At 45.3% G+C, this 18,821-nt stretch overlaps 1 protein-coding gene across 1 annotated transcript in view; it reads left to right on the top strand.

Moving 5' to 3' along the window:
• b3gat2 (beta-1,3-glucuronyltransferase 2 (glucuronosyltransferase S)) overlaps positions 1–18,821 on the top strand; it is a 76,986-nt gene that overhangs the window by 47,071 nt on the left and 11,094 nt on the right. The window contains exon 2 of the mRNA XM_034100162.2: positions 6,195–6,339. Coding sequence (XP_033956053.1) covers positions 6,195–6,339 — 145 coding nt within the window. The remainder of the gene's footprint in view (positions 1–6,194; positions 6,340–18,821) is intronic.

Here is an 18,821-nt window from a genome sequence, read left to right as displayed (position 1 = left end):
TTAAATGTACAAAAATCTACATAACACACTACAGGAAAGGGAACACCTCTAAAAGCATAATAGGGCCCTTTTAAGTATATATACAGTTTGTAAGGCTGGATGGAAGGCCAACTTATTGAGTTGACTACGAAACGGGAACAATTCAAATGTGCCGAATTGACACGCAACATTTCTTGAAATGTTATATTTCACACAGGCTCCGCCCTCTACTGGACTCTATGGGTACTACTCTCTATCGTGCTTTCACCTACTGAGTTTACGTAAACGTAGCCGGCCAATCGGGGCGAGCCTACCTGAATGCGCGCGCAGGCCCACAGTATATAAAGGCGGCTACACCCGCCGCCCACTATCCTTTTTCTCTTCAGACGAGCTGACAACCGAAGAGTTAAACGAACGAAGATTAGAAGGAAAAATGGACTCACCATTACTGGAAGCTCGGTCATGCACCTGCCCTGGTTTGATCGTGGGCGCCGGTCTCCACCACCTCTGCTTAGAGTGTTTGGGGGACCAGGATATGGCCGAAGCGGTGCCATTCACGTTCGCCATTCACGTTCGCCATTCACGTTCGCCATTCCAGCGGGGCGGATGGCTCCGTTTGCTGTTGTCGGGCACTTCCGGGTCCGGTCCATGGAGGTCCACCGCCCTAGGTGATGACCATGGCCAAGGAAGCTGCTTTACGCCTTTCCACCGCTGCACCTTATCCCCTCCCTTCTGGATAGGGTGAGGTGGGAGCAGCTGTCAGTCATCCTAGTGGCCCCAGATCGCCGCCTGGCGCCGTGGTACGCGGGGTAACACGGATGACACCTATTCCTCAGGTCTGGGGAGCGCTGTCCAGGATCCAAGCAGCAGGAGCAGAATCCACCACAGCCTGTTACAGGCCAAAGTGGGCGGGATTCCGGCGATGGTGTGAAGGAAGGAGTCTAGAGCCTCTGACATGCACGCTGGGCTCTATTCTTACCTACTTACAGATACTGGTGGACAGGGGCTGGCTTATTCCACAATTAAGGTGTATGCAGCAGCCATTTCGTCCTCCCATGAGGGATTTGGAGGCAGGTCAGCCTTCAGTCAGCCGCTTATGTCGCGGTTTTTGCAGGGGGTCAGGAGGCAGCGCCCAGTAGTGCACGCCTCCGCCCCACAGTGGGACCTGCTGTTGGTGCTCGAGGCTCTGGTCACAGAACCATTTAAGCCCCTGAAGCTCTCCTCCCTGAAAGCACTGTCATGGAAGACAGCATTGCTACTTGCCTTGACTTCGGCCAAAAGAGTGTCCGAGCTGACCGCTCTGTCGGTGCACCCAAGCTGCCTTTTGATCCGGGGTGACCGTAGCGGGGCGACACTCAGACCGAACCCCTCCTTTACTCCTAAGAGCCTAAGGAGTTCGTTCAGGTCAAGGGCTATTCAGTTAGGTGGCTTTAATCTTCCACCCCATATTGAGGCCAGGGAGGCTAAATTGCACCTCCTCTGCCCAGTGTGTGCGCTAGCATGTTATGTAGAGCACACGGCTGCCATTAGACGCACTGAACAGCTGTTTGTGTGCTTTGGGGATGGTGTGGCTAGAAAAGCTCTCTCCAAGAAGCGCCTAACAGGATGGCTATGCGGGTGCATTACACATGCCTATGGATGGGCGGGGAGAGCCCTCCCCACTGGGGTCCGTGCGCATTCTACACGGGCTGTGTCAAACAGCCTTATTCAGCAGCGTGAGTGTAGAAGATATATGCACGTCGGCGGGCGTCTTGGTCTACGCCAGGCTCCTTCATAAAATGTTATCTCCTGGACATGTCTGGCTCCTTCTCGTCGTCTGTGCTTGCCGAGGCAACGCATGACTGGTGAGAGGGGGCGTGGCTGTGGGTCAGCAGGTGTCTGACCCCCCCCCTCCTGGACATAAAGCACTTGTGTTTTCCCATGCTCCTGAGGGACTCGGGAGACATGGTGCGCAATCAGCCCCATACAGGGCTGGAGGCAGGCTGGGAGAGCCTTCCTCACTATTGTCCATGCCCACTCTACACGGAGCGTGTGTGAGTGTGGGGGACGTGGTGCACTTATGTTTTCCCATGCTCCTGAGGGACCTGGGGAACATGGTGCGCGGTAGGCTCCAGACGGAGTCTCCGCACAGATCTTTTCCATGCACACTCTACACGAGGTAAGCGTGTGTGAGTGTGCCTTATCCAAATTGCGGCCCCAACTTCTCTACGGTTACAACCGGATGGGAGGAAGTGGGGAAGTGGGGAAAGCCGGTCAGGGACGGTGTGGTGGGTCGATGTTGTTGGATGACAGGGCGTGTATACATCGGGGCTCCGCCCACTGTACCCATAGAGTCCAGTAGAGGGCGGAGCCTGTGTGAAATATAACAGGGGGTTACGTATTGTAACCCAATCAATGCAGCTTTAAATAGTTATTTCAGGAGTCTGTGTCTCTGATTAACATTTTGTGATTGAGCGTGATTGATTCGCAGTGGATGTTTGTCTCCATCATACTGATATATAATGATTAGACTCTGACATCATTGAATGACATCAATAAATGTCATTTGACGTATAAATCAATAAAAACTTGAAGAAAAGTTGGCATTTATAGATACTAATGGCCATTTTCATTATCAAGCACAAATCAAACTGTTTGTTGATAGTGTGTTTGGAAAAGACAGAGCTCAAAGAAGACAGATGTATCTTGCATGGAATAAGATGTATTTGTAAATTGTTTTTGTGGGCACTATGTTAGTAAATCCAGCCAGCATTTTCAAATATATTCATGTACTGATGAACCCAGTTTCCATCCTATCAGGTTGTGCTGAGCTTTGAGGGAAACTTACGCATTCAAACTAGGACTTAATCACTAAGCCAAAATAACGATTGTACTCCAGAAATGATCTGGGAAACACATCGAGTCAGCCTCTCTCTCCTTTCATCGTGCTCTCTACAAAGCAGAGGAGCTGGATTATTTGAAAAATGACCTCAGAGAGAAAGGTAGACGGCAGCTGCTGCTGGTGTCGCTCAGGGGCGGGGTGTTAGGGTACGGGGCAAAAGAGGTGGGGAGAAGAGAAAGGAGAGGAGGAGGTCAGGTCCGTCACGATTTAAAGAGACCGGTTTTAGCTTCTTTAGGGTTTCCCTTTCCTATAGTGTGTTATATAGGTTATAGGCTAAGACTCTCTTCTTTACTTCCGTCACATAATTATATCATATGTAACACTTCTATTGTGTATGTAACACATTGTACGTGATACTGGGCGGGACATTTACAACACATCTCTAAGAGGTTGACCAATCACAACAGATCCAATCAGTGCAGACTGGGCTCTGGTTTCAGACAGAGGGTGAAAAGAGGTGCTGCAGCACAGGCAGTATGAGAAAAATAGAGCGTTTTGAACATTAAGTAGAAGAGGCACCAAATACAAATATGATCCTGAAAATAAGCATAATATGTCCTTTTTAATATAAATATAAACAATTAAATTGACTATACTTAATATCATTTCGTGTCAGTCGGTGATGTCATTGGGCCCAAACATACTGTTGCCACCCAAAAAGACGAAAATCACCATGTCCTATATAATAATCCATTGTTGGAGGAGCAGGGGACCTACGATTTCCATTGCCATAACTACACTGTAGCTAATGTGCAGATGATAATAACACCCTTGAATCTCTACAATGAGAAAGAGATGTCTGCAAATCACCATATCATGTGTTATGGGCTGAATCTACCACCCAATATGATCCCTTTTATAGCACTTACTTAAATGATTAGGGTCTAACAGTTGCCAAATGCGCTAAAAGCCGAATCCTGATCTATTTCCTGTCCCCATTCATTTGTCGAGGCGAACCCCGCAGATTGGAGGCGTGGGTTAAGGGACACTCATGAGTGCATGCTTTATGGGCCCAAGTCCTCAGATGGTCATGGCACTATTTGAATCGACAGTTTATCCGTTTTGGGTTTCATGCGCCACTCATCAACTTCCATAGACTCTGTATCGAGTTCTCTTTACACATGAATGGTCACTTGTGGTTTAAACAAAACAAGATGTCTACAACAAAATGGACAAACTCTTTAGAACCATGGTTCACCATTGTGTCTGAGAGCACCAATTTAACACTAGAACATTTTTTTTTACCCGCTATTAGAATACATTGATTTTCAAGGTACAATGTTCTTCTATTTGTCATACTAGAAGACAGGTTAACAATGAGTGTTGATCGCACAGTGATGAAACGTATACCAATAGAATCTGTGGACTCTCAGCTTTCATATGATATATAGTGTGCAGATTGCATGACGTATAAAATATCGCTAAAACTCTCTCTCTCTCTCTCTCTCTCTCTCTCTCTCTCTCTCTCTCTCTCTCTCTCTCTCTCTCTGAGGAACTGCAGTAAACAACAGGCGTTGTCATGTTTATGTTTTCGCGTGAGATCAATAGCGCGAGAAACACTGCATTTTTTATAAGGTAAATATTACCCGCTGGCAATTTTTTCAATCTGACTTCATATTGGCAATTTGTAACAACAGAGGGTGCTACATAACACACTTTCGGGGAAAGTCACAGACTGGGAGAATAAGAATAATTTCGCATCTGTCTGTCATGGCCCTTCATCATGCATCAAATTCGTAATGTAAAACAGCGGGGAAACAAATCTCAATCATTACAGCATGCTGCCCATGTAATAATTGACTAGCATTTTGAGATTTGTACTGCTCTTGATTAGCTGTTGCAGCATGTGGCCTAAGCACACATATCTGTTGTTATACACTCAAAAGTGTGTGTTTTATAACTCAGTGCTACTATTTTAAATACCTAGTCACTATCTAACATTTGCACAGTAGGTATTATAAGAATAAATGCCAAGACTACCGTCAGCAGTCACTGTGTGTTTTACATTTGCTTGCCCTGCAGCTCTGTCTACAGATTTGCTTCATTTTCTTCATCGAGCTCTGACAAGTATGCACTTTGCTGGAGGCAGCAGACGTTAATTACAATGTCAATGGCAGATTGAAAGTTTACTCCATCAATAAAACATCAAAATGAACATTTCCTTCACCTGGTTGGACAAATATCCCACAAACGTGTGGTTTCTTCTCACAGTTATCAGTATTTTGGCTAGTGTTTTTAATTCTCTACAGACCATGTTATTCACTTAGCTATTCTGTGCATCCAGCCCAGTCTCCTCCTGTAGGACTGCTTGGAACACAGAAGTGATCCTCCTCTCTATACATTGTGCTGTATAACATCATGGTAACCCATGGTGTTCAAAGCTAGCAGGGAGTGTGATGTCGGTGCGCAGTGATGCAGTGCTGCGCTCACTGATCTGGTTTGGTTCTGTTGTTTTGTTATTAGCGACTGGCTGGAGGCTGTTTGAGTGAGTGATGAGGAGCGGGGTCTGAATAAGCTTCAGGGTGGCCTGGGTTGGAAAATAGAATCTATCACACACACACACACGCACGCACGCACACACACACACACACACACACACACACACACACACACACACACACACACACACACACACACACACACACACACACACACACACACACACACACACACACACGTGCACACACACACGCACACACACACACACACGTGCACACACACACACACCCACACACACACACACACACACACACACACACACACACACACACACACACACACACACACACACACACACACACACACACACACACACACACACACACACACACACACACACACACACACACACACATGCATCTACAGACAATACAAATACGTCTGATACTCCAACACAATAACTCAGCTGTTCATAAACAGTCCAATATCTCAGGGGTTCTCAAACGTTTTGTTTATGCGGACCACTATTTATTATCAAGGATTTTCGCGGACCACCTCATAACCGTAGAAATAAGTACATATATAAACAAACTGGCTTGTAGATGCCTCCGACTCACTCTCATTATCTTCATTAACGGTAACCTCTTGATGCTAGCCACCGATCTATGTTTGTGGTTTTGCACGCGCACACGTAACCATGGGTAACCAGTGGTGAAATGAAGTGTTGTCCATAATTAACAATAACAAATATCTGCGTTTATATGTACTTATTTTTAAGTACTTTATTTTTTTCATGGACCACTTGCAGGTCCGCACATCACAGTTTGAGAACCGCTGCAATATCTGACCCCCACCACACCCTTAACTAAAATCTGTTCTTCTTCTCTCTGTGCAGATGCGTAGTACTCGAGGTGTTTCAGTTTGGCCTGTGGGATTTGTAGGCGGCAGAGCGTACGAGCGGCCCCTGGTATCTGGGGGTAAAGTCGTGGGCTGGTACACCGGCTGGAGACCGGACCGACCCTTCGCCACAGACATGGCAGGTAAGAAACAATACCTATACCAACCGGAGAGTACTCCAAATGTTTTACGAATGAAAATCAGTTCACCTGGATTTGAATTTAGCCTTTACAAATGGTTGTAAAAAAAAATCTGTGGCTCTGTAGGTCAAGTCTGTGAGAATGGGACAAGAACACCTTAAAGTGACACATTTCTGTAGGCGAACCTGAAAGTTTGCCTTAAATCAATGGGATTTTCTATTGGATTTCTGATTTTTTTTTTTTTAAGATCTGTGGCAAACACACGTTTATGATACTCAAACGTTTAATTCATCTGTAAAATCTCTACATATTAAAATCACTTTCATGAACTTTAAAGCATCAACGCCATCTCCCGAAGTAAAAAGCTGACTGCTATATGCGGCACTTAGTAGTCTCATTTAGTCACTTGTTAGCAACCACCGTTTTTATGAAACAGAAACTTTGGACATTCACCTGTGGGGTTTTTACTGACGTATTTTATGTCGTAGAACAAAACTTGAAAATCTTTTTAGCTTGTGTTTACCACAGAGCTTATTTCAGACTTTGAACTATAAACACGTTCAAACAAACATTGACTAGGAGACGAGGGAACCAGTAAAGCTAAATGCTAACTCCTTTTTTGTTTTTAGGACTCATTCCTGCGTCATGTCACAAATGTCTTCCACAAGCTAGCTTAACAACAAACACTCAGAAAGAATTGTGTTCTGATTGAAATGGAGAGTGAAGACTAAAACATCTCCAATAATATATCTACGTCTCCATATCTCTAGTGTACAAATCTAATCAGAGCAGTGTTGGAAACATAATTCATCACACTGATCAAATAATGATCCTGCTATCACACCACACATCTGCTGGAAACACGATATGTTTCCAACAGGGCCCTGACATGCTCTTTGCTTTTCCCTGTAGTGTGTTCTCTGCTTTGTGTGCATGTAAATGGTCGGCAAAGGCTACAATCCCTGTCCCCCCTCCTGCCTGAAGCGCCTCCATTGGACTTCTTTGTTAACATCCTGAACAAAGTGACATCATTATGTAACACTCTCGCTTCTATTGGCTAGCGCTCCAACACATTGTACGTGATAGGCTAAGGGGCGGGACATCTCTCATACATCTCTAAGCAGTTGACCAATCACCACCGAGCCGGCAAGTTAACCAATCAGAGCAGACCGGGTTCTGGTTTAGGAACAAAACACATGTCATAACAGAAGCACAAAATACAAAAGTTAATGTAAAAATTGTAGAATAGAAATTATAATTGCTTTCCATTTCAAACACATATAATGGACACAGATTTCTCTGTGTGTGATAGCATGCATGTACCCACCATACACACACATACACACACATTCAAACAGGTCTGCCCTTGAGGTTATTGCTGATTAAATTATCACAGGAACAAGCTTCTCTTTTTTTTAATGTCCTCAACCTTTCCTCTTTCACAACGGACAAAATGTCAACTCCCCCTCCTCCTCCAAACCATCGCATCTCTCTCTCGTTCACAAGCACACACACACTCACTCACTCACTCACTCACTCACTCACTCACTCACTCACTCACTCACTCACTCACTCACTCACTCACTCACTCACTCACTCACTCACTCACTCACTCACTCACTCACTCACTCACTCACTCACTCACACACACACACACACACACACACACACACACACACACACACACACACACACACACACACACACACACACACACACACACACACACACACACACACACACACACACACACACACAAACACACGCACACACCCACACACACTGTAATTATAAGCATAACTTTAAGACTCCACTATATAATTACGCTGTCAATTTGCAGCGCTAAGATTTAGTGCCAGGGCTGTATTAGCGAGCTTTTTGCTTTAAATTCTCCTGGCACGCGGCGCCCAAAATGTAATTCAGTCTTTAAATTATTATTCATAGAATTTACAATTGGTTGTCCACAGAGCGTTGAATGAGTGCCGGTGCGTGTCCTAATAGCATTGTGTTATACAACGCTGTTTTGTTAGCACATCACTTAAGCCTCCCATCTCCTGCTTTGTCTCATTGAGCAAGACACAATGAAGCCTGGACAAGGACAATGCAGAGACGACCTTCATTGTGTGTGTGTGTGTGTGTGTTTCTGTGGTTATAGACGCACATACACTACATTTTTATATCATGCGTCAATTTCAAAGTCACGCAACAACACACCTGCCAGCAAGTGAATGTGTTTCAGGACACGGTCACACACATGCAATTTCTCCAGAAGCACATTCGAGCTGATTTCCAAAAGCTCAGCTTGTTAATGGACGGTTTGCAGGCCTACACATGTTTTTATATTGGGAGGGATGAAACCCTCTTTAATGGTCACACATGCAGAGCACACAGCACACAGTGAAATGTGGCCTCTGCACTTAACCCATCCTAGTACCAGGAGTCTAGTACTAGGGTTGCCAGAGACCGACCATGATCAAAATCGATTATTCGGCAGCCCTGGCGAATAATAATCGATTCTTCGCCCCCCCCTATTTATTGCAATGCTATTATTAATACAGGCTGTAGACTCTATTAATAATAATAGCAGCATTGCAATAAATAAATTGTGCGTGCATCGCGCATCTTCAAATAAAGGCAATGGCAGGCACTTTAGACAATAACAAAAAGTAAACCACCATCATAGCCTGTATTAATAAGCAGCATTGAAATACATTCAATAAATAGCCTATTGTGTGTGCGTGCATCTCGCATCTTCAAAAAAAAGGCAATGGCAGGCACTAGAACATAGCCTAGTTAACAATCACGAATAAATAATAATGCAGTCAGCAAAAACAATAGCATCACTTGCTTATGCATCGAAATAATAAATCAAAATGGCATTATAGTCTATAAATAACAGTAGGCCTATTGTATTGAACATTCTAACAAACAGTAGCGAGTGAGTCTTTTAGGCTATAGAAAATAGGCTTCAAATAATACAAATTAAAGCTTCACTTGCAACAACAAAACGTCTTACTATTTAGTTGTTCTTGTTCAAAAAGATGAGCTGGTCAACGTGGTCAGGGTGTAGCCGAGAGCGCAGCCGGTTAGGGATTAGTCCTGCCGCAGAGAAAACCCTTTCCGAGGGCACAGACGTGGCCGGCACACACAAATATGACCTCGCAACTTGTGCCAACATTCCGTACTTCGTCTCATTTACTCTCCACCAATCGAGGGGATCCAAATGGGGAGCGATGCACTTTTCATCACAGTAGTGACTTAACTCCATTTCAGGAGTTACAGGTTCCTCTGCGTGGTATTCTTCTCCAAACAATGTTAGCATTGCTGACTTGCTGTCGTATCGTGGTCTCTTGGTCGCTGCAGACCCCCTCGCTGACTCAGACTCAGTCTCAGAGGAGTCCTCCTCGGTGATCTCTGGTCTGGCGTCTGCTCCTAAGGCTGAAAGCAGCTCCTTGACTCTGGCCTCGACAGCATCCCTGAGCGCATCGTTAGCAAACTTCAGATGTTTATGCCGCGGGTCAAGAAACGATGCGATGAACGGAATGTTCTTGGCACTCTCCACTTCGTCGGGTTTCAGTCGCCGTTTCAGTGACACAGACACGGTTACTGTAGCTTGTACTCCGCAACCTTTTTAGACTCTCCTGGAGCAACAGGCAGGTGTTTGGTCAGCAACGTTGCTGTGACAGGATAAATCATGGAGCTGGAAACCCCTGACTCTCCACACAGGGTAGCAGCAGTAGCGCATTTCAGGGAGCGCAACACCGGCAGCATCTCTTCCATCACGATCCAGCTGTCATCGGCCAGGTCAAGGGTCCTAGCGTCTGACAGAGTTGTGACACTTCGGTCAGAAAGAACCGCAGCAACAGCCCAGCGCTGCTCCAGCAGGCGATCACACATGTCGTAGATGGAATTCCACCTTGTACGGCAGTACTGTATCAGGCGGTGAACTGGCAGTGTTTGATCAACCTGAAACATAATCAGAATTAGCTTTGTCACATCACAGGTTGAAGTAAAAGAAAAGAAGCAAAAACGTGTTTTTATGCAAGTTCTATCATTTTTGTTACTTCCATAAAAAAGAAAAGGAAAAAGAAAGGGAGTGCAAACAAAGAAACAAACAAACCTGTTTCTGACACAGCGCCTGTGTTGCTACTGTGCTGTGGTGGAAATGTGACACAAGTCGACTGGCACCAGCGACAATATGATGGATGGCCTTCAGCTTGAATCCATCATTGATGCAAGTTGGAGCGTATGGGCATAACATGGACTTGAATCCCAATCCAAGTACTCATTATTGGCGAGAGTGACATTGCTCGCGTTGTCATGTACACACGCACTCACTTTCTCCAGTATCCCCCAGGACTCGGTAGCACTGCGGAGCCCCTCGGCTAAATTCTCTGCCGTGTGCCGTTCGGGCGTTGCACGGGTCTGTAGAACCGCACTCTTCATCTCCCATTCACTGTCGATGTAATGGCAGGTTATGGTAACGTATGATTCTGTTGTGAGTGCTGTCCACCCGTCGGTGGTTATCGACACCTTTGAGACAGTTGACAAGCTTCTGCGCAGATCTTCTGCCTTATCCTTGTACAGCTTTTCAATACGTGTGGTCATTGTAGTACGGCCCGGGACCCTGTACTCTGGTTCCACGCTTGCCATAAGCTTAAGGAAACCCCCTCCTTCCACGAAACGTATTGGCAGCATGTCCTTCACTAGCATATTGGTGATTAGTGCAGTTATTTCACCTGCACGCATGTCATCACAACGACGTGGCCTTGAAGTGAAGTTGGTAATGGCCGGCTGTGCTGCGTCTTTCTTTGTGACCTCTTTGGCGTGTTTCACACTCAAATGCGAACGCATTGTTGAGGTTGAGCTGTGATAGACCAAGGCTGCAGTCGGATAGTTTAAAAATCAGCTCCTAAGTTCTAACCCTATCGTCTATTCCTTGACCTCTGAGTGAAACGTCACGGGGTTAAGGGATAGTGGATAGGAGAATTCAAAAGGACTTAGGAGAAGAGACTGCGGTACTTTAGAGAATCCGAATGCACTTTCACTATCCGACGTGTTTATGATGCGCCAGCGGACGTCATTGTGTGCGTCTGCTGCTGTGGGGAAACCATGGAAACCACAGTTTTCTATACAGCGGACTACAACATGGATGTATAATAAGAACGAGGGACTTCTGTGAACTCATCTAGAGACTCTGCGCCGTGCTCTGATGCTGTTGCTTTGCTTTATGAACGTGGACAACAGAGAAACATATTCTTCATGACCAAAGTTGGAATTGAAATACAAAAGGAAAGTGAAACTTCTGCTCGTCACCCTCTCCCTCCGGTCCACATTAATACCAATGATCCCAATACGTATGATTGTATGAACTAAAGATCTTAAAATCAATACAGATGTATTTATTATAAACGTTAGTCCTTAACATCTATCTCTGCGTATATCACCATTCAAACATCTTTTAAAAGTTGAACAAACTCCACACAGCTCAGTGAAGACTGAAATGTTGACTTTATTTGATAATTTCAGTAAAAACTAACGTTCATATTTCTCTTTTTGATTATAATACTGATGAACGTTCAAAACAAAGCACTTTGGCAAGTTACCACATACGTTTTAAAATGCTTAATAAGCGCCGTAACTTTCATGATATCATTTCTCGGTCATAATCGGTTGTTTCCGTGAACGGCCGACTGTTGAGTGACGGCAAATGCTGCGGCTGCAAGGCATTGTGGGGCAGCATTTTCGCTTCTCCTGTCGGTTAGGGAGGTCCAGTGGTTCCTAAGCTAAAGGAGGTTATAAAGGAAGTTTGAAACCTCCTTTCCTATCATTCTCATCATTCTAGAGAATTCGAACGGCACTTATCATGGCTGCCACTGAGGGACTTCCGGGTCATTTCACTCCTTTAGGAAGGTTCCTAAGCTAAATGGACTATTCGACTTCAGCCCGGGTCATTCTGCCGTTGGTTCTGACTGGTGCTGCTGGAGAAAGCAGACTGCTCCATGTGTGGTGTCGCTGTGCCGCTGTCACGTCTGTTCCTTGATCTCTGCGTCACTGACCAATTTTATATTCGTGTGACAGAAACAATTCTAAAATAAAAACACTTTATTGTGTGGCCGAAAAATCAAGAAGCAGCGTTACTACGCTATAATCGATAATCGAGCGGCGAGCTACTGAAAAGCTGCCCGCGAGCTACCGGTAGCTCGCGATCGACGTGTTGGAGACCCCTGCTCTAGATGAGTTCACAGTAGTCCCTCGTTCTTATTAAACATCCATGTTGTAGTCCGCTGTATAGAAAACTGTGGTTTCCATGGTTTCCCCACAGCAGCAGACGCACACAATGACGTCCGCTGGCGCATCATAAACACGTCGGATAGTGAAAGTGCATTCGGATTCTCTAAAGTACCGCAGTCTCTTCTCCTAAGTCCTTTTGAATTCTCCTATCCACTATCCCTTAACCCCGTGACGTTTCACTCAGAGGTCAAGGAATAGACGATAGGGTTAGAACTTAGGAGCTGATTTTTAAACTATCCGACTGCAGCCCAACTTCTTTTCGCAGAGCTTGCATTTCACTTCCTTTGGACTTGTAAGTTCGAAGTAGTTCCACGAGGAGGAACACTTTTTACCTGCCATCTTTAGTCGCACGTGTGAGGGAGCGGGGGTGGGGGCGGGGTCGGTGTGTAGCGTGCTGCAGCAGTCTGCTCTGCAAGCAGGCTTCCTCCAAGTTTACAGTAAAACAAACTGGTGGTGTGACCAATGGCCATTTACAATTATTAATACTATTACTATTATTAGCATTAGTCTATTTTGGTTGAAACTAAGCCAGAAAAAAAACAAAACATAAATAATAATAATAAAAAAAAAAAAAAAAAAAAATCGATTTTTAAAAATAATATTCGATTATATAGACTGTAACGAATAATCGAATAATCGAATAATCGCTGGCATCCCTATCTAGTACTAGGAGCAGTGGGCAGCTATTGTACAGCACCCGGGGAGCAATGGGAGTGAGGGGGGAAGGGGTTGTCCGGTGCCTTGCTCAAGGGCACCAAGGCAGGGCAGGAGGTGAACTGGGACCTCTCCAAGTAGCAGTCCACACTCAATTTTTAGGTCTGGTCGGGGACTTGAACCGGCGACCCTACGGCTCACAGTCCAAGCCCCTACTGACTGATTCACTGCCGGAAATGTGTACATTTAAGGGTCTCGTGCATGATTCTCCTCAGTGATGTTATGTTAAATGTCTGTTTCCCTTGTATCTTGTCTTCGTATTCTTCCTTTTTGACGTTGCAAATGGAGGCACTGTGATGCAAGAAAAATGTCAGACTTAATCTGACAATAAAGCTTTATCGTATTGTGTTTTACTGCATACATCAAAGCTTTTGTCTAGAAGGATAGTTTGGATCTTGTATAAGGTATGGACAAAAACAGTCTACCACTGACACGCTCAGTCATTTAGTGGGAATGCTGACACAGCATTCCAACTATCTGTTATGCTACGCACAAAGTTCTTTATTATTCCGCCGCGTTATTTTGCGCTACTTCTTCTCCCACATTGAACATCGCAGAAACTCCGTTCAAACATCAAAACGTTCAGCTCGGTCGGGAATCAATGGCTATTACTTTTATCATTCATCATTTTCATAATTCCAGAGATATATCCCATAATTCATCACATTTTTAACATGGAAGTCAATGGCGAACTCTTCAGACTTCAACAATCTTCATGCAACTGCTAACTGCTCTTTCTTCAACTGCTAACTGCTCCTTCATACTTTCACTCATAAACCTCATTCCTTCTTTAAAATGTTACACATCTTTCTGACATTATTCGAGTAAGACAACTTTTAAATCTGATTTGTACTTTTAGAGATATTAAACATTGTTCAGACCTTGGTAAAGAGGCCTTGTTCAGATTTTAGAGTGCGTGATGTCACAGCTAGAGTGGAGGACAGATTTAATTTTGCCTTCATATTTTCTTTTAAACCTGCTATAATTCCCAAACCCTACATTCCTGAGACATACTTTTTCATGAGAAACGTAGGAAAACATCTCGTAGCTTGAAAAATTCAAGAAATTAAGCAAAATAATTAAATAAAATGGCTCTTGAGGGCATGAAGTGACAACAAATTTCAACATGTCTCCATTAAACCCGTTTGTAAATTCAGCCTCATCTTTCCCCACCACAGCAGCCGCACACCTTTAGTTAATCTGCCAAAAAGGCAACATTATTAACCCGAAAGTACACAAAAAGTACACTTCAGATGCTCAAGTTCCTTGACATGCTTCACGCTTTGAAATGTCACCGATATCTGTTACGGTTCCTCAACAAAACATTCACATGTAAGAAGTTAATCTCTCATTCAGCACAATGAATGAGAAATCACCATGGAAACCTGTGATCTCTGCACACCTCGTTAGCTCAAATATAAACACCTGTGTCATGGAACCATACTTGCCAACCCTCCCGATTTTCGTGGGAGACTCCCGATTTCATTGCCCTCTCCCGGTTTCCTCCCGGGGTCATATTTCTCCCGCATTTCTCCCGATTTCTGACAAAATCAGATTTACTCACGGCTGTTTCCACTCGGACTTTAATACAGCTACCATTGTTTGGTTTCCATGGTAGCGTGTCTCTTTAGTAGCGCGCGCAACTCAAATTCTGAGAGGGTGAGGAAGATAGTCACAGAAAACAGAACAAGAATCGACAACACGACCCTCTGCTCACTCTTTTCCTGTAAAATACAGGTCCACACATATGCTCCATCAAGACAGTGCACTTACAACTACAATAAGCATGTTAATGTTAATCTAATACAGCTCCGGCGATCCACTAGCACCCCTCCCCCCCCGCGGTGGGATTGAAATCCTCCCGATTTCTGAGGTCTCAAGGTTGGCAAGTATGCATGGAACACGATGATGTCATTACTCCAACTGACATGCTCAGAGCAGCAGACTTCAGATAATGGTTAACACAGCTCTACATCAAGAATGGGGTGTCATCATATGCCGTACCCCTCGCCCTAAAACAAGATGTTGCTGTAACTCCAATGGACACCGTCCGATCGCCCCCCAAACTTCGCTTGTATATCACAGGTCCATGCCTCAAGAGCTCTACGCCAAATCTGAGATCTCACCATAGGCTGTTGCCATGGAAACGCATCCCTCCCCAAAAAACCAACAGGGCATTGCGTTCCAAGAATGCAGGGTTGTTTGTTGTTCCTAGAGTCTCTAAAAGTACAATGGGAGCCAGAGCCTTTTCTTATCAAGCTCCACATTTGTGGAATCAGCTTCCAGTTTGTGTTCGGGCGGCAGACACCCTATCCGTTTTTAAGAGTGCGCTTAAGACCTTCCTTTTTGATAAAGCTTATAGTTAGGGCTGATTAGATTCAGCCCCTAGTTTTGCTGATATAGGCTTAGTTTGTCGGGGGACATCTTACTTCTTCCTTCTCTCTGTCTGTACCCGTGTACACTCATGTTCCGATTAACCCAGCTTCCCCACATTTCTTTCTTTTTGGTGTTTATATATGCCGGGATCCGGAGTCATGGATGATCCTGCGGTCCTGTGTCCTGGATCGGGAGCCCTGGATCTTGAGTCGTGCCTGTGGTCCTGGATCATAGATCCTGGATGGATATCCTCGTGGATTCATCTTCCTATTATACACACATGCATTTCCAAACATTTGGACTACCTATGTTGCAAATGTATTATCTTTTCAATTTACACACGGCATCTATTGCACGCCTGTCCGTCCTGGGAGAGGGATCCCTCCTCTGTTGCTCTCCCTGAGGTTTCTCCCATTTTTCCCTTTAAACTGTGGGTTTTCTCTACGGAAGTTTTTCCTTGTACGATGCGATTGTCTAAGGACAGAGGGTGTCGTATTGTCATACTGATATTCTGTACAAACTGTGAAGTCCACTGAGACAAATGTAACATTTGTGATATTGGGCTATATAAATAAACATTGATTCATTGATTGAAAACACGACGGTCACAGTCAGCCATGACTGAAAAGGCCTACAAAGCGGCAGCGTTGTCCGCCAGGGCCCTGAATGTGTCCTCGCTGTTAACCGCCTACCAAGCGGAGCTCTGCGAGGACCTGTCGGGTAACCCGGGGGCACCAACTCTGGACGAGATGGCAGCGGTCACGGACATTTGTCTCCGTGTCCAACGCTGCGCCGTCCAGGCCACGGGAAAGGCAATTGGGATCATGGTGGTGCAGGAAAGAGCGAGATGGCTCAACCTCACCACTCTCCCAGACCGGGAAAAGGAGGATGTGCTGGATATGCCCATCGTTCCCGAGGGAATTTTTGGCTCCGCTCTCGCCTCCATGCAAAGGAGGTGTGAGTCCCAGGCTGGAGACAAGGGCAAGTTGGCCGAGAAAATCTCCGGTTCCGGCTGCAGCTCAGGCTCAGCCAACCCAGAATTTCGGCCAGCAGTCGAGGAAGAAGAAGCGAGCGGTGTGACAGCCCCTCCTTCTCCCCTCTGTGAATGTGTTCCCGCCGCCTCGAGTGATGCCTAAACACCATCCTCAAGTCCGCACAAACACATGTCACATGCTGATTGATTCCTCTGTCATAAAACATTTGCCGCTGACGCATCCAGGCTTCAGGCCGAGGGCGCAGCTAAAAAAAATTAAAAGAAAATCAATAAAACCAATAAACAGCCCGCCAATTCTTCCCCTTTTGAGAGCAGCTACGGCATCTCTCAAAAGGCGGATTATTGACGGGTCTGTGAAGGCACCACCGCCACGCGCAGTGCCGGCTGGGGCTTCAAGGGCACCACCGTCACGCGCATGCGCAGTGCCGGCTGGGGTCGTAAGGAGAAGGGTCTAGCTGCGGCCGTGGACAGTGGAGGTTGAACCAAGCCCCCAGGAGTGTGCTGGAGTCTTGTGGCCAAACGGCGGTACTACACTTCCTTTGTGGTCTCTAACTCGTTGGATAATTTTTTTTAAACTAAATAAACTACCCAGTATGAACGTTCCCGGGTAGCAGTTCTCTTCCCTCCCTTAAATCTAACCCTTCCCTTCCCCCCATCCTAACCCTAACCACTCCCTACCTAAAAGAGCTTCGTCTTAATGACCAACTCTTTGTGTCCTGGGCTAACCCTCACAAGGGCAAGCCTGTTACTAAGCAACGACTCTCCCACTGGATTGTGGAGGCAATTGCTGTGGGGCCCGTACAAGTCAGAGCTTGCAGGCACCCTCGGGTTCGCAAGTTTTCTCTTGACTCAGGGTCTGGCGGCATCCTGGGCTCTGTTCAAGACATTGGTGCAAGCCGCGAGCTGTTACTTGCTGCTCACTTGTGTCCGCCTTTAAACAGTCTGGGCGTTCTACTCCCAGGTTGACTCAAGCAGTGCTGGGCACCTGGTTGAGTCGGAGTCCTACCTGTTAAAATTCTGATCGGTTGGCGATTTTAAAGATAAGCTCGTCTGGCAATACGGGAGCTACAATATCCCATAGTGAGACAACGAACGGAGTGTTATGAATGAGAACTATAGGTTACTTACGTAACCCCAGTCTCAGAGTAACATGAAGTGAGATGTCTCACCAGACGGCCCTCCTTGCTATGGTGAAGCGAGAAGAGGTGCTTATTTTGAATGACGCATGCGTTGTGGCGCAAGCTACTTATAGGGGGTGATTTCCCCTGACGCTGACGTCAAGATCACCAGCCAATCAGGATTGGCGTAATGAGATTGATGCTTCTGTTTGCTCCGCGATGAGGCGCATCCCATAGTGAGACAACTCACTTCGTGTAACTCTGAACCTGGGGTTACGTAAGTAACCTATAGTTTTGAGATTTCTTCAAATGCCGTTGCCATGGCAACACAATGCTCGCCATGAAACACGGTTTTCTCATAACTTCAGTGAAAGTTAACAGCGAATCAGTGAACATAATTATAACTCACTGCGCCAAAATCACCCCGATTACTAATTATTAGGTTACAACACAATAAGATAAATAAATAGGCACTAGAGACTGTGATGGTTATTGTTTCATGTATTTGCATTACTCAACTGCTGTCTGCTCAGGGAATGTATTGATAGAAAAGCTGCCTTTCATGTAACATATTCAGGCAGATGACTACACAAGCACTGAAACACATGAGCACATACTACAGTTTTAAAAAGCAGAAATAAAATCAGAGCTGACTGAAAATGCTCCGTTGTAGTTTAATACAAACTGTTAAACTCACACACACTATTTTATGAACATACAGGTTCACCTACTGACTTAAAAAAGAACAAATGAAGCAAAAAAAGTGAAAACCATAAAGCAGATTCAGGCAGTAGGCGTATAGATTCACACTTAAAGTATTAGCCTACAGAACAGCTGACAGAGAACATATTTTTATAAAATTGTAATGGAATACAATGACCTTTATTGTAATCCATTACTCCCCAAGCCTGGCCATGTGTCAGTACTTCAGGATAGCTGCAGTCTGCTGCACAGCTGGAGGGAGAGAGACGAAGAGGAGCCAAGGATGG

This window comes from Pseudochaenichthys georgianus, chromosome 15 (assembly GCF_902827115.2).
Source record: "Pseudochaenichthys georgianus chromosome 15, fPseGeo1.2, whole genome shotgun sequence".
Taxonomy (NCBI): Eukaryota; Metazoa; Chordata; class Actinopteri; order Perciformes; family Channichthyidae; genus Pseudochaenichthys; species Pseudochaenichthys georgianus.
This window is presented reverse-complemented; position numbering and strand designations above follow the sequence as displayed.